This window comes from Oncorhynchus mykiss, chromosome 5 (assembly GCF_057628025.1).
Source record: "Oncorhynchus mykiss isolate SJ-2025 chromosome 5, ASM5762802v1, whole genome shotgun sequence".
In the NCBI taxonomy this organism is placed as follows: domain Eukaryota; kingdom Metazoa; phylum Chordata; class Actinopteri; order Salmoniformes; family Salmonidae; genus Oncorhynchus; species Oncorhynchus mykiss.
This window is the reverse complement of record NC_143026.1, coordinates 6,822,264-6,836,295: the sequence shown is the minus strand read 5'-3', so window position 1 is coordinate 6,836,295 and position 14,032 is coordinate 6,822,264. Positions and strand designations below refer to the sequence as shown.

The 14,032-nt window shown below is 44.6% G+C and overlaps 2 protein-coding genes across 4 annotated transcripts in view; both read right to left on the bottom strand.

The window, feature by feature from the left end:
* Nucleotides 1–27: 27 nt before the first annotated feature.
* On the bottom strand, nucleotides 28–5,028 carry LOC149983155 (uncharacterized). Its single transcript, XM_090233640.1, has one exon. The coding sequence runs from the start codon at nucleotides 4,964–4,966 to the stop codon at nucleotides 2,498–2,500; it is 2,469 nt and encodes an 822-aa protein (XP_090089766.1). The 5' UTR covers nucleotides 4,967–5,028; the 3' UTR covers nucleotides 28–2,497.
* A 1,259-nt stretch (nucleotides 5,029–6,287) lies between these two features.
* LOC110523126 (cyclin-I) overlaps nucleotides 6,288–14,032 on the bottom strand; it is a 37,310-nt gene continuing 29,565 nt past the window's right edge. For 2 of the 3 annotated variants that reach the window (XM_036976666.2, XM_090233630.1), the window contains 2 exons: nucleotides 10,572–10,889; nucleotides 6,288–7,417 (listed from right to left, as the gene is read on the bottom strand). In XM_036976666.2, the coding sequence (XP_036832561.1) occupies nucleotides 7,229–7,417; nucleotides 10,572–10,889 (507 nt within the window). In that variant the 3' untranslated portion in view covers nucleotides 6,288–7,228. Of the gene's footprint in view, nucleotides 7,418–10,542; nucleotides 10,890–14,032 lie in introns of all 3 variants that reach the window. The other variant, XM_036976671.2, reaches the window with a different exon arrangement.

Sequence of the window (14,032 nt, the reverse complement as noted above, 5' to 3'; positions counted from 1 at the left end):
GATCAGAAATGCTCACAACTACAGCAGTTAGTATACAATGACATGCTTTTATTCATACAGAAAGATAAAGCTGTAGTCAGACAGGCAATATTACATAACTGAAATTCACCAAAGTTACACAACCAGAGAAACGCAAGCTTGAATAACCTGCAAAACACAGCACCCTCCCGTACGCACTCTTCCAGGTGACAAGACCCAGCATGTAGACATCTCCATGTGCACAAACATACTGTGTTAAAGTTACGACTCACCTTCAGATTACTACAGTTACACTTGGATAGCGCCCATGTGGCCTGCAGAAAAAAAACGATTTAGTTTTAAGTTGTGTATAAGTCAACTTTAAAAGTTAGAGTTAAGTTAGATAAAAGTTTAAAAGGAGGCCAGTCTCAATGTGCCCTTGCCGAACCTATTCTCCCAATAAGGGTGTGCGTCCTAAAAATGTCCCTATTCCCTTTATAGTGCACTACTTTTGACAAGTGCCCACTTAGTTCTGGTCAAAAGTAGTGCACTATTTAGGGAATAGGGTGACATTTGGGACACAACGGAAGGTGTCGTCCTGGTAGCAGCATGACGGCAACACAAAGGACACGTTTTTCCTCGACATGCCTCATCAAGTCCCACACAGTGGCCCTAGCCCGGCCCGGCCCGGCAGCTCACACAGCACAGCCTTTCATAGACACCTCGTCTCCGCCGTGATCCCACCACGCCATGGTAGACATCCAGAGCTCCAGTCTGGAGGGGCGAGGAAGGAGGGTCCCCCGATCTGAAGCCTCCCCTGGTCCCTCGCGTACCTCGCGTACCTCCAGAGCCGTAGCTGGCACGTAGAATTGTTTATCATGTCTGTTTACATCCACTGTATGAATCCAGCACCTGAAGAGCCTTTGTCTTGCACCCAAAATGGCACCGTGTTCCCTATATAGTGGACTAGTTTTGACCAGAGCCGTGTGATACATAGGGAATGTGCTGCTGTTTGGATCAGAACTTCTGTTAACCTGCTCTCTTGCACCTTAATGTTCAACACAGGTGAACATTTCACTTGGATCAATAATATTAAATAAAACAAATACAAATAAGATGTTAAAAAGGCTCAAATGCAGCGTTTTTTTTTTATAGCAACATGAAATCATTTCTGGGTAACAATAAAGTAGTTTCACGTATTTTACTTGGTTAAATGTATCTTTAACGCTGCATTGTCTGAAAAGTGTCTTTAAGTAAAGCATTTCACTGTTTGTCATCTGTTTACGAAGCAAGTGACAAATAAACAGATTTGTAATAGATTTCCATTGAAAAGGGGGAGAAAAAAAAATAGTAATAACGTTCTCATGAAAGTATTTGGTAGGAGTGTCTGGGGGAGTGGTCTGAGTGGGGCGGGGGGAACTGAAACAAAGCTGTTATTGGCAGAGATGTTTAGAACTCTTGATATTAACCAATTGAAAAACATGATGTCACCATGGAAAACCGAAACTCCCGCCCATGCAAACCTGCTGTTTAGAAGATCCTGGGTATATTGTATTTTCAACCAGCAACTATCAGGAAATAACACTGCTAAAATATAATAAAAATAAACACTTTTACAGGGTTAGTTTCATCAGCCGCTGTACAATATTATACAAAACACGGGGGGAAAAAACCCATTTGACTGCACTGGGTCTTTAAGGAAATGGCTTTAGAGTGACATTAAATGAAAAGCAGTTTGGATTGTTTTAGTACATCAGGACATGCTGCATCTGGAAACATGAGAGCACATGGAGAGAAAACAGTTTGTGTGATTCAACTTTTTGGTGTCAATATTAACAACAAGTCGATATAATAAAACAGCCGTGCTTTATAAACCTCACTCAACCTTCTGGGATTTAAACTAGTGAACAGTTGGCATCATATTCAACCTGGTGCAAGGGAGGATTATTTTTCCTTTAGTCAGATGATGTAATATACATTGCTACTTTGACAGGCCTTTGAACAAACAAAACCACATTCCAGCGTCAAGTAACCACCTGAAACAGGAAACTGCTGAAGCACTTAACTGTTGTTGGAGAGAAGGCATTTTGAAAAGGTTCTTCTCTGGTCATTAAAAAACAAAACATTAGGAATGGAAGCCATTTCCCTAGTAGCAAACAAACAAAAAGGTTCTCGCCAAAAATAAACACAAATGCAAAGCAATTATACTCAAATATGATAATAAAATACAATCTCTTTATAACTCCGACCTCACGTAACTGATTCTATTGCTTTTGTTATCACAAGTGATACAGTTAAGGTCTGTCTGTCATATCCATTCATAATAAATTAATTTAGACAGCTCAATAACAATCCCTACCCCCTTATTCAATTATTTGGTCTAAAAAAAAATGAATGGATTAACATTTTAAATAAAGAAAGCAAATCCGATTTTAAGTGTCAAATCTTAGCTGTGAAGCCCCAACACAGCTTAGTTAGTAAGTGGCTGGTGCCATTAGAATAGAGGTCATAGTGGGACAGACACCCTAGATGCCTATTGTCACACTAAAGAGTCGGACGACTGCGAACCTTCCCGTCCTGGGAACTTCATCAGAGTCTTATTCAGGAACACAGCTATAGACGTGGACCTCTTCACCGCGGCTGAGCCCGAGGATGTCACCGGCCTTGTGGGTCTCTCTCCTGTGGACTGGGATGAGGAGCTACCCTCGGTGGGGGTCAAGCACTGAGGGGCCCCTAGCATCTCTAGAAGGTCAATTGGGCCGGTGCGACCGAGGTGCTGCCAGGCCTTCTTACCACTAGTGTCCCTGAGGGCCACGTTGGCACTGAACTTATGAACCAGAAGTCGGATCATCTTGTTGTTCCCGTGAATGGCGGCCAGGTGAAGAGGCGTGTAGCCACAGGTAGTCTTCACATCCACGTCCAGTTTCAACCCAGCTTTGTTGACTCCGTACCAGAGTGTGTTGAGGACCCGGTGGTCTCCATGTTTAGCGATCCAGTGCAGGATGGTATAACCAGTGATGAAGTCTCTCTTGGTGAGGAGGCTGGGTTCATCTCTGAACAGGGTGTAAATGTCGGCCCAGAGTCCAGCGGCGCCCTTCACCAGCCAGTCATGCTCCTTAGGCTCCAGGGGGACCAGGTTGTGCCGGTGGAAGTAGGAGCTGTCATGGCCACTGTTTAAGCTCTTGTTACTGGAGGCCCCAGATCGCATCTCCCCCCTCAGGTTTCTGTAGCTGGGTGTGCGTGAGGTAGGGTGGGAGAAGGAGTGGCTGATGCTGAGGTTGGAGGAGAGGAGGTGGAGGCGGTGGTGCCGTGCCGAGACGCCGTCCTCCGGAAACTGTTGGTCCAGGCCGGCTCCGAGACTACGACACATACGGCTGCGGAGCTGTGTGCTGATTCGCTGGACGGCGGGTCGGAGAAATGGCTCAGGGGCCGAACCAGGAATAGAGGTGGACTCGTTGGACTCTGACCCATCATCGTCATGGAGATAACCTGTGGAATGGTGCCATGACGATGCTATGTCCACCTTGTTGTTATCAAGGTAACCGGTGGAGTGATAGTGAGGCCAGGGGGCTTGCTTCTCGGCGCAGTGCATCTGAGAGAGCTGCTCACCCGAGAGAACCTGGTAGTTGAGTGCTTCATAGCTGGCCGACTCATCTCTACGGGAACCCTGGGGCCACTCATCCCTGGAGTTCAGTGATGGGCAAAGGAGGAGGCTGCTGTGGCTGTGACGGGAGGAGAGGCCGGAGTCGGCCTGGTGGTGGTACTGCTCTGAGTAGCCAGAAGACCTAGCACTGTCAGCAGCGGGGGTGTGGTATGGGTAATCCAGGGGTAGGTGGCATTGGGGAGGCTGGGGTTTGACCCAAGACTGGGGAACAGCAGCTCTACTCTCCTCCGGATACTGGCTGTGAATGTCAGGGATAGGGACTGGGTCAGGGACTCCATCTTCTTTTGGTCTGGGCTGCTGTGGGATGCTATGGTGGACGTGAAGGCTGCCATCCAGGTTGCCATTGCTCCTTGTCACCTGGGGGTCAGGGGTCAGGGGAGCAGCAGAAGGATCAGATAAACAAGGAAAGGAGCTGGCATGCTCTAGAGTGGTGAGCAGTGGCCATCCTGTAGCTGCAGAGGCTCCTCTGTGGTCAGCTTCAGAGGTCTTCCTCTTTGGCTGTTCTGCATTCTGTTGCACCTGTGCTAGGTGAGTCTGAGGTGCCGGAGGTTTCACCTCTGTGTACAGGACCTCAGGGGGCAGATAGGACCTCTTGGGTTCTACTGACTGCTTGCCAAGTGTGTAACCACCAATGTAAATGCCTTTGTGATTCAATTTTGGGACTGAAAGAGGGAGAGTCACGGGTTCTTTATCCCATTTTGCTTCAATGTTCTGACCACTCCCATCTTCTGAGCCCGTTGATATTTCTGCATTGTAAGATGGGCGGAACGATGCCTCTTTGTTGCTGGATGCCGGAGGTAGCCCATGGTCTGTCACACATGGCGAGGAGCTTTGAATAGGCTTTTCGAAGTTGACTGTACTTTTCACATTGTTTTTCTTTACAATTCCAGCCGAGGCTAATATCTTTTCTGTGAGTTGGATGGTGTTGCCCGGTGGAACATGGAACTTCTGATTTGTGACGTGCAAATGAGTCTCGATCAATTCCTTCTGACCTCTCTCCTGGTTTATGTTTACCGGATCTCTCGGCGAGCGGTCTCTCTCTCTCGCCTGTGGCGCAGGTTGTTGTCCGATGGGGGGGTTTGGAGAATGGGATCCTGTGGCGATATCTCCTCCAACAACATGGCCCAGAAATGTCTTCCTCAGTACAACGTATCTAACTCCCTCCTCCGTTTTCACCACAGCCACGGAGTTAATAAACTTTTTAAACAGTTCCCGATTGTGCGTCTGGTTCTTGGGGTCCTTTATAAAAGCATTGAAGTGCGCCAACAATTCAGAGTTCTTCACTCTTCCACCGTTGCACCGGAGAAAGTACAGCACCGAATCCTGAGTAAAATCGGTGGCCATTCCGTCTGTTTGCTCCAAGCCCGATGGAGTGTCAGATGTTTTTTTTCTGCGCCAGTAACAATTAACTCCGCCCCATTTGCAACTCCACCTGCATACCTGGGGCGTATTCATTAACCCGATTCTGTTGCAAAACGTTTCTTAAACGGAAGCAAACGAAACCGGGCGGGACCTACCTGCATTTGTCCAATATAAAATGTCGTTTTGCTTCTGTTTGGTTCTTAAACTGTAAACGTTTTGCAACAGAAAGGGTTTAGCCTACTCCAAACGGAAAACGCAAACAATAGTGTTTATTGGAGAAATTCAGGTAGGACCCTCTTCGTTTCGTTTGCTTCCTTTGGTTCTTAAACGGTAAACAGTTTAATGAATACACCCATGGTTTGGTTCTTAAATGGCAATTCACTGCAGAAACAGTTTACAATTTAAGAAGCAAACAGAGATAAATTAGGTTTTAAATTGGCCAAATGCAGGTAGGTTCCTCCCCATTTCGTTTGCTTCCGTTTAAGAAACGTTTTGCAAAAAATTGGCGTAATAAACCCCTGAGAATTAGGCAACGTGCAGATGTTGTATTGCTGATGGTTTGTACCATGATGGCTTCCATTACAGCTCCATCTAGTTGTCGCGCCGCGACAGTTGTTGACAACTAGCATTGTTTATTTATTTAACCTTTAACTAGGCAAGTAAGTTAAGAACACATTCTTATTAATAATAACGGCCTACCCCAGTCAAACTCTAATCTGGACGACGCAGGGCCAATTGTGCGCTGCCCTATTGGGACTCCCAATCACGGTCGGTTGTGATACAGCCTGGAATCGAACCAGGGTCTGCAGTGACGCCTCTGGCACTGTGATGCAGTGCCTTAGACCGCTGCGCCACTCGGAGCCCATTTTAGCTACACCTTTGTCCTCTTAACCTTCCAAATTAAGTGTTCTAACCTGCTGTGTAGACAAACCATCAGCATAACCACACCGCAAGAAATCTGATGTCACATAAATTAACCTACCTAAAATAAAGCTGCGTTGCAATTTAGAAACGTGGAAAACGTTTAAAATCATAGCATTCCGGCCTAAATCATTTCATTGCTGTACTCTTCTCAAATGTGAGGATACCCTGGTGTTCCATGCTCTACCAATTGAGTACATTAACCAAGTAGCGCTAGAATCAGCGTTGCGCTCCCTCCATTTTCAAATGCTCCGGCTGTTGCCTCGGGTCTGGTTTTCAAGACCAACTGTAGCCGATGAAGTAAATGCACATCGTATGTCCAGCAATGCGCGGGATGACACAATGAAGCCCCTTTGATACACAGTAACAAGATAAAGACGGATTATTTCACTTGTTTTATTGATGCCACAAGTTGTCAGCAGTACATCGGCAGTTACCAGCACCCCAGAGCAAGAGCCTTTTGGCAATAAACAAAAAAAAAAAACAGCAAGTTGTTTCTGAACAGCAAAGATAAGGTGAATTATGGTAGCTACATCTTCAAACCCTCTTCTTGATAGCATCTGAAATGTCACCCTATTTCCCCCCCATAGGCCTCTACTAAAAAGTAGTGCACTATGTAGGGTATAGGGTGCCACTTGGGATAAACTCTCTTTTAAACAAAGTTGTTTATCTTAAAACATATTGCTTCATTGGGTAAATTGATTCACTTATGCATCGTCATTAATGACAGTAGCTTGTACCGTTCATTCTTTGGTTAAACTACTACAGCACACTGTGACGGGACAAAGACAGGAAAGTTGTGGAAGGGGATATTGCCATTATTAAACGTGAAAAAAAAAACATTCAGTACTTCAGGTTAACATAGTTCTACACGCTTTTACAGTCAAACTCTAACGTGACATGTTTTGTGAGGGGTTAAAGACAACATACTGGGAATGATTTTTTTTTATTTCAGGAAAAGAGGAAGGCAAAAGAAAATAAATATACTGATTGAAACTTAGATTAGTTAGTCAAAAACAAATAAAATGACATGACTTTAGAGAAATATCATCACAGAGACTCACAGGGAGAAGTAGTAATTTGACCTATTTTTTTGAAGGATAATATTTATATCATTATATTATATATATTTTTTTATCATTTTATATTTGTGCTCAACAAATAGTTATGAAATAGCATATTTTTTTGGTGACTTTTTTTGGGGCTCAATCGAGGCCTGGGGTTGGTGGATAAATGCCATGTGACAGATTGAATACTGAGACTTATTTTCCTTGCAGCTCAGGTAGAGAGGAAGAGAAGGCCTTGGTTTCATCCTCTTCTTCTCTATGAGACACTGACGGGTTGGAGAGGGGGGCAGGGGGAGGTGTGGCCCTCCCTCCTGACCAATAGGACAGGACTCTCCTCTAGAGGCTCCTCCCCCGTTACCGCCGTCCCTTCCGGAGCGCCCCCGTTCTCTTCGTTGTAGAGTCGTTTGATCCCCTCGTAGAATTCGTCGACCTCCATCTCCTCCACCTTAATAATAATAATATTATTTATAAGCACATAATACAATACATTATATCACTTAAAATACATTACATTTGTATAGAGCTTTTCATTGTCATCTCAAAGCTCTACTACCAAAACATATTACCATAAACACAATATGCTTTCATAATCAAGGCAAGTCAAATAGCAATAGTATACAGTGCATTCGGAAAGTATTCAGACCCCCTCAACTTTTTCCACATTTTGTTACGTTACAGCCTTTATTCTAAAATGGATTAAATAAAACATGTTGGTCAATCTACACACAATGCCCCATAATGACATCACAATGCCCCATAATGACATCACAATGCCCCATAATGACATCACAATACCCCATAATGACATCACAATACCCCATAATGACATCACAATACCCCATAATGATAAAAGCGAAAACACGTTTTTAGAAATGTATTAAAATAAAAACAGAAATACCTTATTTGCATAAGTATTCAGACTGTTTGCCATGAGACTCTAAATTGAGCTCAGGTGCATCCTGTTTCCATTGATTATCCTTGAGATGTTTCTACAACTTGATTGGAGTCCACCTGTGGTAAATTCAATTGATTGGACATGATTTGGAAAGGCACACACCTGTCTATATAAGGTCCCACAGTTGACAGTGCATGTCAGAGCAAAAACCAAGCCATGAGGTCGAAGGAATTGTCCGTAGATCTCAGAGACAGGATTGTGTCGAGGAGCAGCGTTGAAGGTCCCCAAGAACACAGTGGCCTCCATCATTCTTAATGGAAGAAGTTTGGAACCACAAGAACTCTTCCTAGAGCTGGCCACCCGGTCCAAACTGAGCAATCGGGGGAGATGGGCCTTGGTCAGGGAAGTGACAAAGAAACTGATGGTCACTCTGACAGAGCTCCAGAGTTCCTCTGTGGAGATAGGGGAACCTTCCAGAAGGACAACCATCTCTACAGCACTCCGCTAATCAGGGCTTTATGGTAGAGTGGCCAGACGGATGCCACTCCTCAGTATTTTTATTTAACTAGACAAGTCAGTTAAAAACAAATTCTTATAATGACAGCCTACCCCGGCCAAACCCTAAACCAGACAACGCTGGGCCAATTGTGCGCCGCCCTATGGGACCCCCAATCATGGCCGGTTGTGATATAGACTGGAATCGAACCAGGGTTTGTAGTGACGCCTCTAGCACTGAGATGCAGTGCCTTAGACCGCTGCGCAATCGGGGAGCCAAAAAAGGAGCATGAAAGCCTGCTTGGTGTTTTCCAAAAGGCACCTAAAGGACTCTCAGACCATGAGAAACAAGATTCTCTGCTCTGATGAAACCAAGACTGAGCTCTTTGGCCTGAATGCCAAGTGTCACATCTGGCAGAAACCTGGCACCATCGCTACGGTGAAGCATGGTGTTGGCAGCATCATGCTGTGTGGTTGTTTTTCAGCGGCAGGAACTGGGAGACTAGTCAGGTTCGAGGCAAAGATGAACAGAGCAAAGTACAGAGAGATCCTTGATGAAAACAGGCTTCAGAGCGCTCAGGACCTCAGACTGGGGTGAAGGTTCACCTTTCAACAGGACAACGGCCCTGAGCACACAGCCAAGACAAGGCAGAAGTGGCTTTGGGACAAGTCTCCGAATGAACTTGAGTGGCCCAGCCAGAACCCGGATTTGAACCTGATCGAACATCTCTGGAGAGACCTGAAAATAGCTGTGCAGCAACAAATCCCCATCCAACCTGACAGAGCTTGAGAGGATCTGCAGAGAAGAATGGAAGAAACTCCCCAAATACAGGTGTGCCAAGCTTGTAGCTTCAAACCCAAGAAGACCTGATGCTGTAATCGCTGCCAAAGGTGCTTCAACAAAATACTGAGTAAAGGGTCTGAATACTTAAGGAAATGTAATATTTTTGTGATGTCATTAGTGGGTATTGTGATGTCATTAGTGGGTATTGTGATGTCATTAGTGGGTATTGTGATGTCATTAGTGGGTATTGCGATGTCATTAGTGGGTATTGTGATGTCATTAGTGGGTATTGCGATGTCATTAGTGGGTATTGTGATGTCATTAGTGGGTATTGCGATGTCATTAGTGGGTATTGCGATGTCATTAGTGGGTATTGCGATGTCATTAGTGGGTATTGTGATGTCATTAGTGGGTATTGCGATGTCATTAGTGGGTATTGCGATGTCATTAGTGGGTATTGCGATGTCATTAGTGGGTATTGCGATGTCATTAGTGGGTATTGCGATGTCATTAGTGGGTATTGCGATGTCATTAGTGGGTATTGCGATGTCATTAGTGGGTATTGCGATGTCATTAGTGGGTATTGCGATGTCATTAGTGGGTATTGTGATGTCATTAGTGGGTATTGCGATGTCATTAGTGGGTATTGCGATGTCATTAGTGGGTATTGCGATGTCATTAGGGGGTATTGCGATGTCATTAGTGGGTATTGCGATGTCATTAGGGGGTATTGCGATGTCATTAGGGGGTATTGCGATGTCATTAGTGGGTATTGTGATGTCATTAGTGGGTATTGCGATGTCATTAGTGGGTATTGCGATGTCATTAGTGGGTATTGCGATGTCATTAGGGGGTATTGCGATGTCATTAGTGGGTATTGCGATGTCATTAGGGGGTATTGCGATGTCATTAGGGGGTATTGCGATGTCATTAGGGGGTATTGCGATGTCATTAGGGGGTATTGCGATGTCATTAGGGGGTATTGCGATGTCATTAGTGGGTATTGCGATGTCATTAGTGGGTATTGCGATGTCATTAGTGGGTATTGCGATGTCATTAGTGGGTATTGCGATGTCATTAGGGGGTATTGTGTGGAGATTGATGAGGGAAAAAAACAATTTAAGAATAAGTCTGTAAGGTAACTAAAAGTACTGATTAAAGGGTCTGAATACTCACGTAAATGTGATTTCATTTTTAATACATTTTGAAAAAAAAAAAAAAGTTTTTTTTGCTTTGTCATTACAGGATATTGTGTGTCGATTGATGAGGAGGGGGAAAAAACGATTTAATACATTTTAGACTAAGGCTGTAACGTAACAAAATGGGGAAATAATCAAGGGGTCGGAATACTTTCCAAATGCACTGTATCTAGGTAGATGTTAAAAAAATGCATTACTCTGGTTGTTGAAGCAGCCAAGCTCTCACCTTGCGCTTGGCTGAGTGCTTGCAGCGCAGGGAGACTTGGTGGGAGTGGTGGCTGGGTTTGGGTGGTCCATGGACCTGGAGCAGGGTGGTAGAGGAGACCCAGGAGAGGCTCCTGTCCCTAGGGGCCGTGGATGGGGCCGGTGGGTCTGTGTCTGGGAGCCTGGTGTCGGACTCTCTTCCCCAGGTGCAGGGGTCCGGGTCCAGACTGTGGTGCAGGGACTGGTAGATGTACACAGTGTTGGGAGGCAGGGAAGCTTCCTGTGTGGACAGGTGACGTGACACCAGCTCTCGACATCGGATCAGCTGAGAACTGTCAATCTAGGGGTGGGAGATAAATGAAAGACTTGATTATAATTACAGTGCATTGCGAAAGTATTCGGCCCCCTTGAACTTTGCGACCTTTTGCCACATTTCAGGCTTCAAACATAAAGATATAAAACTGTATTTTTTTGTGAAGAATCAACAACAAGTGGGACACAATCATGAAGTGGAACGGCATTTATTGGATATTTCAAACTTTTTTAACAAATCAAAAACGGAAAAATTGGGCGTGCACTGTATGTTAATAGCTAGGTTTCCATCCAATTGGAGACAGAGTCAGGCGAATATTCTAAAATCCGCATTCAAATATGCACATTTCCCATCGATTATTATGTCACCAGAATGAATATTTATTGTAAAGGGGGGCATTAAACTCATCACTTTCACCACCCTGTGAAGTTTATAACTTATTTAAATCCGTAGCCTAATAAACGGCATGGTTTCCCCGAGTCCTAGTGGGAGGACCACACACACCATATCATACCACACACACCATATCATACCACACACACCATATCATACCACACACACCATATCATACCACACACACCATATCATACCACACACACACCATATCATACCACACACACCATATCATACCACACACACCATATCATACCACACACACCATATCATACCACACACACCATATCATACCACACACACCATATCATACCACACACACCATATCATACCACACACACCATATCATACCACACACACCATATCATACCACACACACCATATCATACCACACACACCATATGATACCACACACACCATATGATACCACACACACCATATCATACCACACACACCATATCATACCACACACACCATAATCATACCACACACACCATATTCATACCACACACACCATATCATACCACACACACCATATCATACCACACACACCATATCATACCACACGCGCCATATCATACCACACGCGCCATATCATACCACACGCGCCATATCATACCACACGCGCCATATCATACCACACGCGCCATATCATACCACACGCACCATATCATGCCACACACACCATATCATACCACACGCGCCATATCATACCACACGCACCATATCATACCACACACACCATATCATGCCACACACCATATCATACCACACACACCATATCATACCACACACACCATATCATACCACACGCGCCATATCATACCACACGCGCCATATCATACCACACGCGCCATATCATACCACACGGCCATATCATACCACACGCACCATATCATACCACACGCACCATATCATACCACACGCACCATATCATACCACACACACCATATCATACCACACGCACCATATCATACCACACACACCATATCATGCCACACACACCATATCATGCCACACACACCATATCATACCACACACACCATATCATACCACACACACCATATCATACCACACACACCATATCATACCACACACGCCATATCATACCACACGCGCCATATCATACCACACGCGCCATATCATACCACACGCGCCATATCATACCACACGCGCCATATCATACCACACGCGCCATATCATACCACACGCGCCATATCATACCACACGCGCCATATCATACCACACGCGCCATATCATACCACACACACCATATCATACCACACACACCATATCATACCACACACACCATATCATACCACACACACCACATCATACCACACACACCACATCATACCACACACACCACATCATACCACACACACCATATCATACCACACACACCATATCATACCACACACACCATATCATACCACACACACCATATGATACCACACACACCATATCATACCACACACACCATATCATACCACACACACCATATCATACCACACACACACCATATCATGGTGTGACTCAAAGTTTTACTCTGGTTATTGTATCAATATTTGCACATGAAAAGGCGGTTCCACCGCATAATACATTTACATTTTACCGACACAAAAAGACCGTGTCAAACGAACAAATGATCTGTCGGCATTTATAGAATTGTACCGAAACGCCTCGTTTCCATCACAACTGTTGTGACTTCTGTTGAATTTTATTATTTAGATTTTTATTGTTTACAGTAATGACTTTACATAACAGTGGATGGAAACGTGGTTAGAGTCAAAATACAGGCTGGCTATATTTATGCAACGGTTCCCGAGAGGCATCCTGATAATACCACTGATATATATATATATATTTATTTTTTAATAAGTGTGATTCAATACTTGGGAGGGACTACAACATCCATGTTATCCCCTGTATTTGTTCTGGGTTTTAGTGAACAGGGTCATAAGAGAAAGAGAGAGAGATCGATGGGTTATTCCACAACAGGAGAAAATATTTTTGTCATCTCAGAATGTTCTGGCAATTCTCACACAGGAACTTCATTGGGAGGAAGGATGTCTGTGACATGCTTTTTACATTCGTATCACAAACCATTTTTTGAGAAAATCATGATGAAAGTGGCAATTTTAAGCCCTTTGAGACCCACAGATTGCACAAAACATTAGGACCACCTTCCTAATATTGAGTTGCACCTCCCTTTTGCCCTCAGAACAGCCTCAATTCGTCGGGGCATGGACTACAAGGTGTTGAAAGCGATCCACAGGGACGCTGGCCCATGTTGACTCCAATGTTTCCCACAGTTGTGTCAAGTTGACTGGATGTCCTTTGGGTGGTGGACCATTCTTGATACACACGGGAAACTGTTGAGAGTGAAAAACCCAGCAGAGTTGCAGTTCTTGACACACAAACCGGTGTGCCTGGTACCTACTACCATAGCCTAGTGGTTATAGCGTTGGACTAGTAACCGGAAGGTTGCAAGTTCAAACCCCCGAACTGACATGGTACAAATCTGTCGTTCTGCCCCTGAACAGGCAGTTAACCCACTGTTCCTAGACCAGTTAACCCACTGTTCCTAGACCAGTTAACCCACTGTTCCTAGGCCGTCATTGAAAATAAGAATTTGTTCTTAACTGACTTGCCCTAGTTAAATAAAGGTAAAATAAAATACCCCCGTTCAAAAGGCACTTACACATTTTGTCTTGTCCATTCACCCTCTGGCACACACACACAATCCATGTCTCAAATTGTCTCAAGGCTTCAAA

Bases quoted from the DNA above. Each gene is read 5' to 3' on its own strand.
- LOC149983155 (XM_090233640.1), bottom strand. From the start codon at position 4,966: ATGGCCACCGATTTTACTCAGGATTCGGTGCTGTACTTTCTCCGGTGC.